This window comes from Bos grunniens, chromosome 13 (genome assembly GCF_055505025.1).
Source record: "Bos grunniens cultivar Pamir isolate PY7600 chromosome 13, Bosgru_T2T1.0, whole genome shotgun sequence".
NCBI lineage: Eukaryota > Metazoa > Chordata > Mammalia > Artiodactyla > Bovidae > Bos > Bos grunniens.
Genome location: NC_141177.1, coordinates 13,821,866 through 13,840,460, shown reverse-complemented (window position 1 = coordinate 13,840,460; position 18,595 = coordinate 13,821,866). Strand labels below are relative to the sequence as shown.

The following is an 18,595-nucleotide window of genomic DNA, read 5'->3' as shown; positions in this document are numbered from 1 at the left end:
GGTCTTGTGCCTCTTTAATTTACCTTGTTCCAGCCTCACAGACCTCCTTTGTTTCTTTTTCACACTAGATTCTTCCATTTTCAGGGCTTTATGTAACACGTGCTGTGTTCCTCTTTTCTTTGTTTCCTACCTTATAGCCTTCCTTAAAATCTCAGTTTCAAGTACTTTTCTAAGCATTTTATATGATGCTTATGGTAGATTTAACATATAGTAATATGGTTACTTCTTTTGACACTTTCGATAACTTGTACTGAAGAGTGTGGGCAAGTAATTCAGAAAAAGATGTCAGAAATTCACAGGGGACTTCATCTTGCACTCCTAAGGGAAGAAGTGGTTGAGTGAGTTCTCAGCTTTCATCCTTTATTTGAGGTTAGCCATTGTCTTGGGCAAAATGGATTCACAAATGTAAAGTCCACATGGAAGTATCGTCAGTAAAGATAGTGACCGTAAGGGACAGTGAGTCTTAAGAGTGTAAGCTATATTGTAGTAGTAGCAGGATTGATAATTCAGATTAGGGGACTTCCCTGGTGGCCTCGTGGTTAGGATTCTGAACTTTCACTGCCATGACCTGGGTTCAATCCCTGATCAGAGAACTGAGATTCTGTGAGCAGTGCACACATCCCACCCCCTGCCAATCAAATTAAATGTGCCTACATTGTGCCAGGCACTGTTCTTCATGCTTTATAGCTGTCATTTCATTTAATCCTTACAACAGCCCTTAGAGGAAGTATTGTTATTATTATTTCCATTTTACACATGCAGAAACTGAGGTATGGCGAGGTGAAATCTTTTGCCTGAGCCCACACAGGTACTAAGTGGTAAAACTGGAATTTGATCCCACATGGGTTGATTCTAAAGCCCACACGCAAGATGCCAAGTCCTCTTTCCTGTGGGACTTTGCTGACCCTTTAATTTCACAAGGAGAGAGGAGGAGTGTCTAATGAAATCATATGAAACAGGAATGAGTAGGTGAGAGATCAGGGCCTGGATTTAGGCAATTGTAGTTTTTCTGACAACTAACCTGCTCTTGGCACAAGTTCAGGTTTATGAGAGACACCTCAAGGAACTGAGCATGAAATGTTGAGTAGTGAGTATAGTAGTCACTCCACTCTCATGTAGACTGTCAGTACAGACTAGTCAATGAGAAATTCACTAAAACTTCAGCTTTCTATGTGTTCTCTATTGCCTGTATGCTTAGGTTACGTTTATATAATAATACCTTTCTCTGCATTTTGAAGAGATTGGTAATAACTGTTAAAACCATCTGGGAAAAGAATGGTTGACTTCATTTATTTAATTGTCTTAGCAAACATCTCCCTATAGGGGCAGGAAAAAAAGCAGGCTGAAAGACTGAATCAAGACCCAGTCTTACTGTGGTAGGGACCACAGATGGCAAGAGAAGTCATTAAGCCTCTCTGCTGGCCATGGAATTTTTCATTTCTGGGAATTGTTCTGTAGTCTCTTAGTGACTGATAATCTCATTTTGAGGCTTGAGAACATACGACGGAGCCAGTAGTTTCCTGATGGAACCACCTGAATGCCTGTTCAGAAGCTGTTGAGAGAATGTCTTAACTGAAAAGCATTACCCTTTTCCTGTGGGGTGTTTCAGCCTAAACACCAAACATTATCTGAATTCATGCGATCCTCTAGTATTTTCTCCTCCCAGACATACTTACACATTTATATTCTCTAATTCTGTTTTAAAATATGTGTAGTACTGTAGTCTTTCCCCTTCTTTCTACACCAAAGGTCATTTTCTTTCCCTGAATTTATGTTGATTGCCATCCTACCACATATTCCTAGAATGTTTGTATATTTCAGTCATTCCCATGAGTCACATTCTGTTATTTTTCTGGTAAACTTGGGCTCTCATCATGGTCAATAGCAGCTTTTTGACCATGACCAAGTGACAAAACCTCTGTCTCAGAGTTTCCTTGACTATAACTGGAAGAGGTCAAACCAAACTGTCTACAAAGTTCTTTCAGGTTCTGCCGTTCTGTAACTGATTTTAAGATGACTCAAACCACCTTTCAAAACTATATAAATCTTGCTGAATAAAAGCTTAAATTATATTGAATAGTTAGGACAAAGGAAAATATTCTTCAGCAGAGTTCAGATTCTGTAAGCAGGACCCCCTCACCTGGTAAATAGCTCATTTTGGTCTGTGTGTGTGTTGACATTTTTATATTGGTGCATGTTTGTTCTTTTTCTGTGCCACTGTAACAGCTCATCTCAGGTTACAGTTCAAAGAAGTAGTATGGTAGGAATCGGCCATTGTTGTAGTACTTCCCAAGTACTTGCTTACTACTTCCCGATTTTGTGTTTGCAAGCGGCATTAATAAAGTACTCCCCCCGCCCCAGACTTGGTCAGAAATTTCCTTCCAAATTGTGTATTTAATACATAAAAACTCGCCTTGCCCATTATTTGATGGTATTACAAGAGGTTTAAAGATGCGTAGCTTTTAAAATTAAGTGAGGATAGTACACTGGGCTTATTCTCCCTGTAGCAGTGCTGTTCCAAACTCCAATGAGGCTAAAACAACAACAACAGTTTCCCAGGCTCTTCCCTTGCAGAATGAGTGTTTTTAACTGCTTCCTCAGATAATCACATGTCTGGAAGTTTTAGGAAATACTGCTTTAGAAAAAAGTACCAGTAGAATTTTATTCATTTACCTCATTAAGTATTAGACTTAAGAACCTCTCCAGTTTTAATATTCCATGATTCCAGTTTTTCTTCCTAATGGACCCCCAGAGCTACTTTGAGAAGTGTGATTGGTCCTTAGTTAAGTGCTTTCTCACCATGTTTCTTTGTAGGATGGTAAATTGAAAAAACCCAAGAATAAGGATAAAGATAAAGATAAAAAAGTTCCTGAGCCAGATAGCAAGAAAAAGAAGCCGAAGAAGGAAGAGGAGCAGAAATGGAAATGGTAATATCTCAGCCCTGGTTAAAATGGTAGCTCTTTGATTCTACAACCTAATGAAATAAGAATGTTGAGTTAGTAAAGTTAATAGCCTGATATTTTGGGGAGGAGGGAAGTACTTGAACGAATCTCTGTGGGCTAACATTCTGAAATAAGTCTTGCAAGTCCTGGTGAGACCATTAACTAGCTCTTTCCCTATTGGATCTCAAAACTGGGTCCCACTCTATTGAACAGAGTGAGCTGTAGAAGAGCTATTTTTTCGTGTTAGGAACCCTAGCCCATTGTATTGCAAACATTTTCCCTTAGGGTTGTTTTCTTTTCTTTCTTCTTCTTCTTCTTTTTTTTAATGATATGAGTGTATTTGCCATATAGAAGATTTGAATTTTGATTTATCAGATTTACAAATATTTTCCTTATGGCTCTGTTTCCTTATGTCTTGTTTCAAAAGGTCTTTATTATTCTACAATTATAAAAATATCCACCCGGCTTTTCTTGTGGAGGTGTTTTTTTTTTTTAACAAATTAGGCAATTTCCCCAATGTGGTTTATAGAATAATCCATCTTTTTCCTCTCATTTTAAATGCAGCTTTATTCATATGCATGTTTCCATACACACATAGGGTTTCTATAGTTTACTCTGTCTTTTAAAACAAGTAGTGAAAGGAACAGTCTGATAGAAAAATAAGGAAAAGGCAATTCATTAAAGAATATACATGATTAGCAAGCATCTTAAAATATGATCAGCCTCACAAGTAGCAAAGAAAGATGCAAAGAAAAATAATAAATAATACATCCTTATCTTTAACGTCTCTCAGATTAGGAACAATTAATAAGTATCAAAATATGTGAAAACAGACATTCTTCAGTATGGGAAATGATTCAGACAGTGAAGACTGTCTTCAATCGAGGACAGTTTAGCAGTAACAGATTACTTCTAGGTGTTTAGATTTTTGAAATAAATTTGTATTTTTAATACTGGCTTTTCTTAAAATTTTAGCTACCGCATCTATATTATACATGATTTGTATTTATGCTGAAAAAATTCCAATGATTCAGAGGTATACGAGTTAAGAAAAAATGACAGTTCCCTTTCCTTCTTTCTCCCAGTCCCATTTTTCTTTTCTAGCTTTGAGGGAACCACTGTTTGTAGTTTGGTATGTAGAGTTCCAGACCCACTGGTATGCACTTACTCTGTGGCTTTTGTAATAGAGAGCAGTGATCTTGCCAGTACCTCTGAGGAGTGAGGAAACATCCATGACCAGGGAGGTGGCTGAGAGGAGCAGAGCCGCAGTGACAGAAAGCTTCAGCACAGCTGTATGATCAGCATTGTTGGTGTGGACATACATGGTGAAATGAAGTGCAGAAAAGGAAAAATACAGAGCAAAGGCAATTTGGGCTTCCCTGGGGTCAGAAAACTAAAGAACGTGTGTTTTCATTTTTCTCATTTTTATTTCTTTTTCCTTTGAAACTAGTCAAAAGTTTTTAGTGATAGGATATTAAAAGGTTTTTATGACCTCTAATAAAAAAACTGTTTTTAAGATGACATGAAGTGATTATATAAGTCAGGAGTGGTGAGTTAGTAACTCGTTATCTGTTATATCTTTCTGGGTTCTGTGGTTGGGTGCTCGGTAAGTTTGTTGAGTGAACGATTTCATTTCTTGTCATCACGTGCTCTCTCCCCCTTCCTTTGGAGCCCTGGCTCTTTTTGGGCCTGGAGGCAGATATACTTTTGTTCTGGTCCAGCCTTGTGTGTGTGAAAGTAAGTATCCTTGAAGGATCTAATAGCCTAATTTTGGCTCTGTGGTTGAATTTCTTATCACTGTTAACACATGTTAATTTTGAGAGACTGTGACCTATGGTTTTTATTCTTGTTTTGGTTTAAGTGGAATCACTGAAGACGGTAGGTCTGGGGCTGAGCAGTCTTTGCTACAATCTCCAGTGCATGTTTCTCAAGTTTGGTTGTAAAATTGTGCACATTCTTAGGCACAGTGCTTGAATGTACCACTATAAGTTTTAAAGGTGGAGAACAGGAATGACTGGCCTCTTACTGATTGCTTGTGCTTTCTTGCTGCCACTGTAGGCTTGCTTCTTAGGCTCTGAAGTCAGTGGTCCAGTCCTCAGTGACTCAAGCAGATGTTTTTCTGGAACTCTTTTGCTTTTTCGATGATCCAGTGCATGTTGGCAATTTGGTCTCTGGTTCCTTTTCTAAAACCAGCTTGAACATCTGGAAGTTCCCAGTTCACGTATTGCTGAAGCCTGGCTTGGAGAATTTTGAGCATTACTTTACTAGCGTGTGAGATGAGTGCAATTGTGTGGTAGTTTGAGCGTTCTTTGGCATTGCCTTTCTTTGGGATTGGAATGAAAACTGACCTTTTCCAGTCCTGTGGCCACTGCTGAGTTTTCCAAATTTGCTGGCATATTGAGTGCAGCACTTTGACAGCATCATCTTTCAGGATTTGAAATAGTTCAACTGGAATTCCATCACGTCCACTAGCTTTGTTCGTAGTGATGCTTCCTAAGGCCACTTGACTTCACATTCCAGGATGTCTGGCTCTAGGTGAGTGATCACACCATCGTGATTATCTGGGTCATGGAGATCTTTTTTGTACAGTTCTTCTGTGTATTCTTGCCACCTCTTCTTAATATCTTCTGCTTCTGTTAGGTCAGTACCACTTCTGTCCTTTATTGAGCCCATCTTTGCATGAAATGTTCCCTTGGTATCTCTTAATTTTCTTGAAGAGATCTCTAGTCTTTCCCATTCTGTTGTTTTCCTCTATTTCTTTGCATTGATAGCTGAGGAAGGCTTTCTTATCTCTCCCTGCAATTCTTTGGAATTCTGCATTCAAATGGGAATATCTTTCCTTTTTTCCTTTGCTTTTTGCTTCTCTTCTTTTCACAGCTATTTGTAAGGCCTCCTCAGACAGCCATTTTGCTTTTTTGCATTTCTTTTCCATGGGGATGGTCTTGATCCCTGTCTCTTGTACAATATCACAAACCTCCATCCATAGTTCATTAGGTACTCTATCTATCATATTTAGTCCCTTAAATCTATTTCTCACTTCCAGTGTATAATCATAAGGGATTTGATTTAGGTCAAACCTGAATGGTCTATTGGTTTTCCCTGCTTTCTTCAATTGAAGTCTGAATTTGGCAATAAGGAGTTCATGATCTGAGCCACAATCAGCTCCCAGTCTTGTTTTTACTGACTGTATAGAGCTTCTCCATCTTTGGCTGCAAAGAATATAGTCAGTCTGATTTTGGTGTTGACCATCTGGTGATGTCCATGTGTAGAGTCTTCTCTTGTGTTGTTGGAAGAGGGTGTTTGCTATTACCAGTGCGTTCTCTTGGCAAAACTCTATTAGCCTTTGCCCTGCTTCATTCTGTATTCCAAAGCCAAATTTGCCTGTTACCACAGGTGTTTCTTGACTTCCTACTTTTGCATTCCAGTCCCCTATAATGAAAAGGACATCTTTTTTGGATGTTAGTTCTAAAAGGTCTTGTAGGTCTTCATAGAGCTGCTCAACTTCAGCTTCTTCAGCATTACTGGTTGGGGCATAGGTTTGGATCACTGTTGTATTGAATGGTTTGCCTTGGAAATGAATGGAGATCATTCTGTCGTTTTTGAGATTGCATCCAAGTACTGCATTTCGGACTCTTGTTGACCATGATGGCTACTCCATTTCTTCTAAGGGATTCCTGCCCACGGTAGTAGATATAATGGTCATCTGAGTTTAATTCACCCATTCCAGTCCGTTTTAGTTCGCTGATTCCTAGAATGTCGACGTTCACTCTTGCCATCTCCTGTTTGACCACTTCCAATTTGCCTTGATTCATGGACCTAACAGTCCAGGTTCCTATGCGATATTGCTCTTTACAGCACAAGACCTTGTATACATATATTCCCTCCCTCCCATCTCCCTCCCATCCCACCCCTCTAGGTTGATACAGAGCCCCTGTTGAGTTCCCTGAGACATACAGTGAATTCCTGTTGTCTGTCTATTTTACATATAGTAATGCAAGTTTCCATGTTACTCTTTCCACGCATCTCACCCTCTCCTCCCTTCTCCCCATGGCCATAAGTCTGTTCTCTAAGTCTGTTTCTCCGTTGCTGCCCTGCAAATAAATTTTTCAGTACCATCTTTCTAGATTACATATATATGTTAGTATATATTTATCTTTCTCTTTCTGACTTACTTCATTCTGTATAATAATCTCTAGGTTCATCTACCTCATTAGAACTGACTCAAATATGTTTCCTTTTTATGGCTGAGTAATATTCCATTGTGTGTATGTACCACAACTTCTTTTTCCATTCATGTGTCAATGGATATCTAGGTTGCTTCCACGTTCCGATGACTTCCTTTCTATGGCTGAGTAGTACTTAAAAGCTTTTGCACAGCAAAGGAAACAATAAACAAGATGAAATGACATCCCTCAGAATGGGAGAAAATAATTACAAATGAAACAACCGACAAAGGATTAACCTCCAGAATATAGAAGCAACTCATGCAGCGCAATACCAGAAAAATAAACAACCCAATCAGAAAATGGGCAGAAGATCTAAACAGACATTTTTCTAAAGAAGACTTATAAATGGCCAACAGACATGAAATGATGTGCAGTGTCGCTCATTATTAGAAAAATGCAAATCAAAACTATAATGAGGCATCACCTCATACTGGTCAGAATGGCCATCATCAAAAAATCTACAAACAATAAATGCGGGAGAGGATGTGGAGAAAAGGGAACCATCTTGCACTGTTGGTGGGAATGCAAATAGATATGCATTCCATATTCCTGTATCCACTATGGAGGGCAGTATAGAGATTCCTTAAAAAATGAGAAATATGACCCCATTTTTAACTGTTACCCATCATAGCTTTAGAGGGTTTCAACTCTGCTTTGAATTGAGTATACTTTCATGTCAGGGTTGAGCCGTTGGAACATTAGTCCCATATTTAACAGATGATTCTTCATGATAAGATCTGGAAACTGGAGAGTTTGTTGATGGGGTTAAGTGTGATTAAGTACATGTTTTTCCTAACTTTTTTGATGAACTGTTGATGGGGGCCTAAAAGGCCAACACTGTTATTTTTATTTCTATACTAGTATTTGTTGATCCAGTGATATCAGCGTGTGTCATAGGATATGTTCTTTCTCTTTAAACTGAGGTTTAGTGTTGAGTGACTCTCTTAATTTGCTTAAATGCTTAAGTTATCATGAGCCCTTAGGATGAACATGATGGAATTAGGAGGAATTATAAAAAGTTGGAATCTTAATTTTAAAACACTGAAGTTGGGAATTCCCTGGCAGTCCAGTAGTTAGGACTCCGAACTTTCACTGCCTGGGACATCTCATGGACAGAGGAACCTGGTGGGTTATAGTTCTTGGGGTCACATTGGGTCGGACATGACTTAGTGACTAAAGCACCACCACTGCCACTTTCTCAAAGGATGGTTTTCCCTGTACCTTCACCCAATATCTCCATTCCCAGGAGGCCTTTTCCTTTGTATCAGTGTATAAAATAGTGACTCCATCATGTACAGATTGTGGCTTACTTTTACACCATTGTGATAAAACAGCTGTGATCATTGCTAAATAATGAGCTCATATACTCAACTTCTTTGAAATAAACTGCTGAAATGTGTTTTCCTCCATTCACCTGAGTAATCCATCATCTTTGTTGTAAGCGTTGGCTTTTTCAAAGTGAAGGATGCTAGATTTTTTGACCTAGATCTTGAATGTGGGAACCAGAGTCATTCCAGAGCACCAATCAGTTGAGCAGATAATTATTTTGGTATTTAATCAGTGATAATCTCAATAGCAGGTAAAGTGATCACTAAATGAGGTTGTACTTTGTCTTTTAAAGGTGGGAAGAAGAACGCTATCCTGAAGGCATCAAATGGAAATTCCTAGAACATAAAGGTCCTGTATTCGCTCCACCATATGAACCTCTTCCAGAGAATGTCAAGTTTTACTATGATGGTGAGTTGTTCCTAGGTTGTCCAGTTCTTGGCCAAGGAAAGAGTGTGCTTCTATTTAGGAATAGAAAGTGGGGAAGCATCTTGTTCTGTATTATTCTTTTTATTTCATTTTGTTCTCATGTCATTGTATGGTTTGGGGAAAGGACCATCGGGCATTAACTCTTAAAAGCTCATTTGGTACAGGAAAAGTTCCATGAGAAAGGAGCTGTCTTATCTCCCTTGTTTCCCCCTTTGAGTCGTGGTCTCAAAAAGGTCCAGCTACATAGGTCGCAGCCAGTGCTTGGTCAGCAAGCTAAATGTTTTTATTTGAGTGACGTTTCTAAGGAGCTACTCTTTGTAAGAGTTCTTAGAAAAGTCTTACTTGAATGGTAGTATTTTATTTTAGTGATATGATGCAAGCTCACAGGCTACTCACTGCTAGAAATAGAATTAGTGCTTGGTTGGGGACTAAGCCTGCCATCAGCCTCTAGGTGGGGCTGACAGGTGTCTGTCACTCACTCTGTATGGTACAACGCCATGCTGTTGTCCTTTGTGAAGTCAAGTCTGATGAGCTAATCTGAGGGAATATCCTGCCTAGTTCTTTTAGAACACTCTTAGACCTCTGTCCTTGGGTTGAAAATTTTGAGAGTAGTTCTTGATGCTCCCTTATTGGCATATAGCAGTATGCAGATGGTAATACTCAACTGATTTTCCTCATTCCAAGGGTTTTCTCCAGAAATATTCAACGGATTTCCCTCATTCCAAGAGTTTTCTCCAGAAATGACCAGAGCTTTATTCCTCAAACACTCATGTACTTTAGATTTACCAGGTGGATCTGGGCTCATTTAATTGATGTTGAGTGATCATGGGTGCTTCTGAACCAAGTGGTCTGCTGACCAAACTTTGAGAAACTAAGCCAGGAGGACTGCTGAAAAGCACGTCTCTGTCCACCAGCAGTGGTCTCGGGCCATGGATGCTTAAAGGTCAAGGGGTAGTAGTTTATACTGAAAGGCTGGGTCTTGCAAATGAAGAACATGGCAGACTTGTAAAACTGGAATTCGTTGTTTTAAACTGTATTTGTTCAACGTGCTGTGTTCAGACACCAAGACCCAGCAGTGGACAGTACTGAACAATCTCTGATCTCATGGAATGTGTGATCTTGCAGGATTTTATAGCCTCATTCTGACCTGTGTTGACTGGAGAGCATGGGACAGAATTCTGCCATTAGCCCTCATAGTGGTCATTCTGGAGACTCTGCAGTGTGACTCAAAGCCAAAACTCCAGTGATGAGAAAGAGCCTTAGCTAATCATAAAAGTGCAGATATTCTATAGCCCTAGTATAGGTTTACCTTTAGAGTTGAACTTTAGGAGATTCAACTGGTGAAGCCTAACTTTGAGGTCCAAAGTGATTTGAAGGAAAGCTGGGTTCCTTTCTTTAGCCTTTGGGCTTCCCTTACTTTCAGAGATGGGAAGCCAAGGCTTGAACTAATCATCACAGGTCACCCTGGTCCTTTCTACATTCTTGCCCTATCGGACCTCCAGCTCCAGGGCTCTCACATTTTCTCATTTGGTCTTTGAATTTCTTCCCTTTGATTAGGTAAACTCCCACACTGCAATAAGTCAAACAGTCGTATTTGACTTACTACCAAGTTGATCCCATCAGTCCTGCCTACTCTCTAGGGAAGAGAATTCTCAGACTCCTTTAGTGCCTGCCAGGGAGGAGGGGCACGGGCTGGCCAAAGCGATGAATGACCTCTGAGAACCTGCAGTTTTCAGCTCTGACTCAGCAGTTTCTTATTCCTGGAGCTCAGCCTTTCCTACAAAGCACTACTCTTGCCAGGAACCTCTAAGTCATCCTCCTACCCTTCTACTGCTGGGAGCTGTCATTTCATCTTTTGGCAGCTCATCTAAAACAGGAGGTGTCAAAATTTCTTTGTCTATTGGGACAGAATTCAGCAGAATTTCCCAGAGTATACCAAATGTATGCAAGAATAGCTTACATTCTTTCTTGCCTTTTATTTCATTTGTTATTCTTAGTGACTTACTGGTTTCCTTTTTATCAGAAGCATGTTACATCTTAACTGGCAACACTGGTTCAGATTTGAGTGAATTCTGAAGTGCAGGAACCTCTTGAAAAGCCAGCCTGTCCTTCCCAAGCTGTGTCGTCTTTGGAAAGAGCTAGAAGGTTTAGAGGGGAAGTGGCGCCACCTGTTGGCCTTTTAAAGTTATAGGTTTCAAGCAGGTTCTTTCTGTCTACCCTGAAAGTTTCAGTTTAGAGCTGCAGTTCCCTGTACCATCCTTGCAGTCAGGGATGAAACTGTCTTAACTATCATGAGATGAGATGTCTTCTGAGTTTTGAAATAAATGGAATTTGGGTTAAGTTTTAGTTTTCTGTAATAAATGTGAAAATCCTTGGTGAATTACTAGTACCTATGTAACAGGTAAGGCAGTGGAAAAATGTGTATAATGCCAAGAACCCCGGTCATCCCTGTGTTCTGGATGAGTCCTGTTTCTCTGAAAGAGGCAACTTTATAATAATGCCTGTGTTCCAGGGCATTTCAAACTCTGGTGTGTACACTAGCCACCTGGGGGTCTCATTAGAATGTATGTTCTTGGTTCAGTCTGTCTGGGGTGGGGCCTGAGATTCTGCATTTCTGCCAAACTCATGTGATGTCAGTACTGCTGGTCCATGATCATACATTGAGAAGCAAAGTTCTAGAGGAAGGTCTTACTTAGATTTTTTCATATGGGATATCTGGGCTTGCCTGCTATGAATATATATTTTTTTTTAATTCATATTCCACCCACCTAACTTTGAAGAAGAAAGATGCCTATTTCTTTTCCCCACAATTCCTTTCTTCCACTCCCTGTCCTATCCCTTCCTCCCCTTCTTGAACAGAAGCTGTTTAGCTTAGCAGTGGCAGGAGTCCCTCTGAGGATTTGATTTTTAAAAACCATTGAAGAGGTGTAAAGGACCCTGCTTGCTGAAAGGAAAAGGAAGAGTGACTGGGCCTCCCCCAGGTCATCCCTGTCCTGAGCAGGCTCCTGGGAACAATTTACTGGCATAGTCTCCAGAGAATGACCCAGGTAAATATCTGCTAAAGAGAAGGAAAATTCATACAAGTAGATGTTAATCGATAATACTGTTTTTGTTGTTATTGTTACCATGCGTCACCAGACCTTTATATATATACCTTCAGAAGGTAAATAAACCATTATGAAAGAAGATGTCTGCAGAACCTCAGTGTTTAACCTCAGAACATGAACACAGCACCTCATTTTTTGGAACCACTTTTGTCTCTAGGTAAAGTCATGAAGCTGAGCCCCAAAGCGGAAGAAGTAGCTACGTTCTTTGCAAAAATGCTCGACCATGAATATACTACTAAGGAAATATTTAGGAAAAATTTCTTTAAAGACTGGAGAAAGGTATTGTAGCCCATGTGTTAATATCCTAGCCCCTTAACAGAAACACTGATCTCTACTAAGAAATACATGATAATTTTACCAAAAGAATTCCCTGATGTACAATTTGAGTTTCATGAATTTTATTGTATTGAAAGTTGGGGTTTTTTCTCCCCCCTGTTCATTTACTGTGTTATATAGGTTTTCTATCCAATAAGAATAACTGTTTCTTTTCCTCTTGGCTCTCCTACGGCTGTAGCCGGGAAAGTTTGATCAGATTAGGTCAAACAGAAACCTCAGCTCCAGTTGAGCAAAGGAAAGTTTGTCTCTTGGGACTGCCCTCTGTCTGCTATTGCAAAGAGACATGCATTAGCATTGTCCTGTTCCCTTTTGATTCATGCTCTTCGGCTTTAGGTACTTTCTGCTCTTAACACCACATATCCTTTGTCTGCCTGCTGCTGCTGCTAAGTCACTTCAGTCATGTCCGACTCTGTGCGACCCCATAGACGGCTGCCCATTAGGCTCCTCTGTCCCTGGGATTCTCCAGGCAAGAATACTGGAGTGGGTTGCCATTTCCTAGGTGATTTTAAACAGTTTCTTTATTCTTAATTTGGAGAATGTGAACAGAGGCTGAGCTGAGGTTCACTTTCTGAATAGCTGTAAAAATAAGATTTAATAAGTGAATAGAGCAAGGATGTTTCTAAGAGAGAAGGAGCATCGAAATGTTTCTTTCATCACTAAATGATGTATATATTTGTGTTTCTCCTGCCTTGGTATTTATGCTTAGGAGATTGTGGCAATGTGCTAATCTAAGAAATGACATGAGAGTTACCCTTTTCAATGTTGTTATCCTAAATATTTTTCTACCACATGCATATTTTATTATAGAACAAGGAAATAAAATTGTTTCTTTTTTCCCCCCAAATTCTCAAATTTAGATTGACTATCTCATTAGATACTCTTGGACTGAGAACATGATACTTTGCTGTAATTGTGGAGAAACTTGAGGGCTTATTTATTTTATTTACTGTCTTTTTCTGTCTCCCTTTTTAACTAGGAAATGACCAATGAAGAGAAGAATATTATCACCAACCTCAGCAAATGTGATTTTACCCAGATGAGCCAGTATTTCAAAGCCCAGACAGAAGCTCGGAAACAGATGAGCAAGGAAGAGAAACTGGTACTGCAGAATTTCTTAAACCTCTGGAGAATTTTGAAATAGTGATTAGTTTAATTTTCTTCTTGGTTCTTAAAAAACAGTTTTGACTTTAATGATTTCTGCGCTAAAGATTTAAGATTCTTGGCCTAGTGAAGTCTCGATTTTCTTAAGGGTTTCACGTAGACTAAAAATTGTGAATAGGCATTATGTTTAAATGGCTCAAGGTAAGCTGGTGTTCTGTTAACCTAAAAACCAGCCAGTAGCCTCCAGTAATACAGTGTTTAAGAAAGAGTAGGTCTGACCTACAGTGGCTCCTAGATGTTAGGGACTTAAGACAGATAAAATCATATTGGCCATATGTGTACACACACACACACATTCTCTTTCTTTGATCTGTTTTTAGCCACACTCATCCAACTTCATCTTCTAGCTGTGGCCAGCCTCATTTCTGAAGGATCTTTCTAGTATCTGAAAATGGATGTCACTTTCTAGGATGTCACTTTCCTCTAGAATATTGGTAGGCAGACTATAGATAGGCTGCTCGTTTTTGTACAAAAGTTTTATTGAAACATGCCACATCTAACTTGTTTACCTATTATCTATGGTCGCTTTCAGCAGTGGCAAAGTTGAGTAATTACAACAGAGACCGTATGGCCCTCAAGCCTAAAACATTTTCTATCTAGAAAAAGCTTGCCATTCCCCAATCTAGAGGCTCAAGGCTGGAGTTTGACTTTTTTGGCTCAAGGCTGGGATCAAAAAAACAGGTTAGCAGAGGTCTGGAAGTTAAGTATTTTATATACCTGGAAGTTAAGTATTTTAAGGAATTCTTGGCACCTCGAAGTCTTAAATTTCAGTAGTTTAGGCTTGCATGTTTATATAATTTAGGCCATTGTCTCTGTATAACTTTCTGTTTGAGAGTACCTATTTGACCTTTAGTTTAAAAAATTAAGTTACTCCAGAGATGGTAAGAATGATACCTGCATTATGCTTTTCAGTCTCAGTTTAGTCATCTCAGTATTCCAAATTAGTGAAATTTATTTTGTTTTTCACTTCAGGGGTGTTTTTCAAACTAAAATCCATGTCAGGAGGTTTTATAAGTATCACCATGTCAGAGTCCTGCCAAGGATACCTGTCACCAGCGAGTTGTGAATCTTTATCTGTGCACAAGGCAGCAGGACTCAGTTTAAATCTAATTGCCGAGTGTGACATCAACATGAGGGAAGGGCTAGCACAGAGTGAGGAGGCTCCAAATCTTTCTGTTTTTTGGAGAAAGGATCGCAGTGTGAAACATATGTACCCATGTACTAGTAAAGAATCAATAGCAGGTTTCTTTGTGCTGGAAACCCCGTGTGAAATAATGTTCATATGGGGATTTTATTATATTTAAGCTGTTAAAAAACTCTGGTTTTCCAGAAATTCCTTGGTGGTCCAGTGGTTAGGACTCTGAGCTTCTACTGCAGGGTACCTGGGTTCGATCCCTAGTCAGGGAACGATAAGATCCCACAAACCATGCAGTGAAAAAGAAAAGAAGAATTTCATAGGTTTTCCTTTATCTGAATTTGTTTCTTAGTGATTGAATCCCCTTTGAGTACTTTTTGTCTGTCTTCCAGAAAATCAAAGAGGAGAATGAAAAATTACTGAAAGAATATGGCTTTTGTGTTATGGACAACCACAGAGAGAGGATCGCCAACTTCAAGATAGAACCTCCTGGGCTTTTCCGTGGCCGCGGCAACCACCCCAAGATGGGCATGCTGAAGAGACGAATCATGCCTGAGGATATAATCATCAACTGTAGCAAGTGAGCACAGTTCGTCCTTTGGCCAGAAATGAAGTGGGTGGCTTCCTTTGTTCTCAGTAGTTTGGATTTTCTCCCCACATTACACAAGACTGTTTGGGAGCAGCATGGTATTTCTATGTATAGATCTTCAGGTGCTTATCATGTATTGACTGGTGAGGAGGAAGCTTGGAAATACGCGCTCAGAGATTCATCCACTTCCAGTGATGAAAAGTGAAATTGGTCACTACTTCCCACCTCACTGCTCTACTGCTTTATTTCCACAGAGATGCCAAGGTTCCTTCTCCTCCTCCAGGTCATAAGTGGAAAGAAGTCCGACACGATAACAAGGTTACTTGGCTAGTCTCCTGGACAGAGAACATCCAAGGTTCTATTAAATACATCATGCTGAACCCCAGCTCACGAATCAAGGTAAGTGGTAACCAAGAGCTGCACCAGTTAGTGGGGCTGAAAATCTCTTGTCATTTTGTTTGAAATCTAATGTCCTCAGCCTCTAGAATCACTTTGACAAATTGAAAACCATCCCCACCCACAAAAAAAGGGTACTTTTCATAGTTAGCATTATCTGGTGACCTCCCTAAGATGTTTCCATTTTCTACATCACATTATAATCTTATTTATTAATTTGCAGATACTAATTGAAATCCCTGTATGAGCCTGGCACAGTGTAGGCATGGTGCTAGGAATGACATTGGTAAACAAGACAGACACATAGTCCTTGCTTTTACATTGCTTACTGGTCAGACTGATGAAAAATGTGGTAAGTGTATATTGGTTTCTACAGCTAGTTCTCTTCCTCACCTTTCTGGGCTCTGAAGAAAGGAATATAATTACTCTGAATCCAGAAAGAGCTGTAAAATCTAGAGTCTTACATACTTTGTCTTCCTAAGGCTTCATCTGAGTAGATTCCACCAGGACTTAATGGGGTAGTGTTTGGGAAAGCATATCTTAAGCTGTTGTGTACACATGTGGTACTGTTTATTGATACTGTTATTGAAAAGAGAAAACTCTTGGAAGGACTATTAGTTCTTATTAGCCTGCTAGGCATAAAATGAGTCCTTCAGATATACTGTGGAAATATGAATGTCAACTTAAGACGAGTTCCACAAAAAAAAAAAAAAAACAAACACCAGAGAATTAGTTCTGTATAGACTGACACGGAGAAGGCAATGGCACCCCACTCCAGAACTCTTGCCTGGAAAATCCCATGGTTGGAGAAGTCTGGTGGGCTGTAGTCCATGGGGTCGCTAAGAGTCAGACACGACTGAGCGACTTCCCTTTCACTTTTCACTTTCATGCATTGGAGAAGGAAATGGCAACCCACTCCAGTGTTCTTGCCTGGAGAATCCCAGGGACGGCAGAGCCTGGTGGGCTGCCGTCTCTGGGGCCGCACAGAGTCGGACACGACAGAAGCGACTTAGCAGCAGCATAGACTGACTGTTTACATGCAGGGCACTGAGAGTAAAGCCCCTCTTAATCTTGGCTTATAGTTTATTAAACACTTGTTAAGATTTGAAAGCTGCAGCTCAAAAGGCCATATGTCTTTTTAAGACCAGACTGCACATTTTATAGCTTATAGTCCTGTGTCCTAATGAAAAATGCCCCTGTGTATATGTTCTTAGTATAATTGGAAAATGACAACTGTTCTTAAAGTGAGCATAGACTCAGAAAGAGAACCCCCATAGCAAGTAAAAGTCAAAATCACTTTAAGAAACATGTTATATTCCTGTTCTGAAATACCACAGAGCTATAGGGTGACCAAGGTAGATGAAAAGTGGTTTAGCCCTGAACTTACTGCCTGCTGGGCAAATTGGGTAAGAATTCAGTTGTATTAGAAAGATAAATGTTAAATGCTTTAGATAAAGGGAGCAGTTATTCCCAGCAGTTAGAGAATAAGAACAACTTTTTAAAGGAAATTTGGTTGCAGTTAGGTCTCAAAAGAGAGGTATTTCAAAGAGCAGTGTGTCATATGGACAGAGAGGAGGGATATGAAAAGGAGTAACAAAAGGATTATCAAGTGATGGTCAGGTAACATTGTAAATATGCTAAATGTCGCTACTGTTGGTGTGAATTTTATATTATTCACACAGTAAAAAAAAAAATTATCAAAATGAAGGATACTGGATCACTGTTAGTATTTTCATGTAAGTTGACATGTGATTCTTTTAATAACCATACCAGACATGTACTCGTGCCACCATTTTACAGATAAATTTAGTCTCCGAGAGGCCAGATTGTGGCCAACCTTAAATGCCACACTAAAGTGACTAGACCATGTTCTGTATTTGATGGAGAACCATTGGCTTGGAACAGAGGAGTGTCTTGATCCGCTATGCAGGCATAACGGACCATCACATTAGTGAATGTAAACTGTTGTCGTGCTGCAGGGGACACAGGGTGCCATTTGAGAGTATACCAGAGCACCTGATCTGGCTTCCAGGGCCTAGGAAATGCCTTTTTGAGGAAGTAACGTTTAAAATGAGACTTACAGAGTGAGTAGGATTTATCCATGGACTTCCATGGTGGCTCAGACAGTAAATTGTCTGTCTACAATGTGAGAGACCTGGGTTCGATCCCTGGGTTGGGAAAATTCCCTGGAGAAGGAAATGGCAACCCACTCCAGTACTCTTGCCTTGAAAATCCCACGGACAGAGGAGCTTGATGCAGGTTACTATCCATGGGGTCGCAAAGAATCGGGCACTTTTTTCCAGGATTTATCCATGGAAAGGATAGGGGAATGGGCATTTCAGACAAACAAAGTAGCCTTTTGAAATCCCTGAAGAAAGAAAGAATTGGGTGGTCTCAAGGACTGTAGTTTGAGTAAAATGATCAAGAGAGATACGATGAGGAGGGGACTGGAGACAGGGATGCAGGCCAGATCTTAAAACGCTTCCTTCAGTTTTTTTTATATTATCTAAATCCAGTAGGAAGCCACTGGGTTTTAAAGGGGAATGATGCCAGATGTATGTTTTAGAAACCTGTGATATAATTGATCATTCCGACTGCTGCTCTGTGGAGACTGGATTGGACCCAGGAAGTAGGGAGACCAAGAGGAGGTTGTTGCAGTACTCCAGCCAATAAGTGGCAATGACTTAGGATGATGGCAGCAGGGGTCAGGAGACACGAACAGATGCCAAATACACAAGGACTGTGCACTCTCGTAGGCGGGATTCACACTGATTGTAGGAGTCTCTGGGGTTGAGAGCCTTGTTAGATAAGCTGAGTGGAATTCCCTAAGGGCAGTTCAGTTCAGTTCAGTCGCGTCCGACTCTTGCGACCCCATGAATTGCAGCACACCAGACCTCCCTGTCCATCACCAACTCCCGGAGTTCACCCAAACTCATGTGCATCGAGTC

The 18,595-nt window shown here is 40.1% G+C and overlaps 1 protein-coding gene across 5 annotated transcripts in view; it reads left to right on the top strand.

Annotated features, from left to right (window-relative positions):
• The window catches only part of TOP1 (DNA topoisomerase I), a 93,227-nt gene that overhangs the window by 56,956 nt on the left and 17,676 nt on the right, over window positions 1-18,595 (top strand). For 4 of the 5 annotated variants that reach the window (XR_015139024.1, XM_086331839.1, XM_086331838.1 and 1 more), the window contains 6 exons: window positions 2,815-2,927; window positions 8,790-8,905; window positions 12,188-12,309; window positions 13,343-13,465; window positions 15,055-15,242; window positions 15,506-15,650. Coding sequence is in view for 4 of the 5 variants with exons in the window: in XM_086331839.1 (XP_086187965.1) it covers window positions 2,815-2,927; window positions 8,790-8,905; window positions 12,188-12,309; window positions 13,343-13,465; window positions 15,055-15,242; window positions 15,506-15,650 (807 nt within the window). In the remaining variant the exon portion in view is untranslated. Of the gene's footprint in view, window positions 1-2,814; window positions 2,928-8,789; window positions 8,906-11,785; window positions 11,971-12,187; window positions 12,310-13,342; window positions 13,466-15,054; window positions 15,243-15,505; window positions 15,651-18,595 lie in introns of those variants that run through there. The other variant, XM_086331841.1, reaches the window with a different exon arrangement.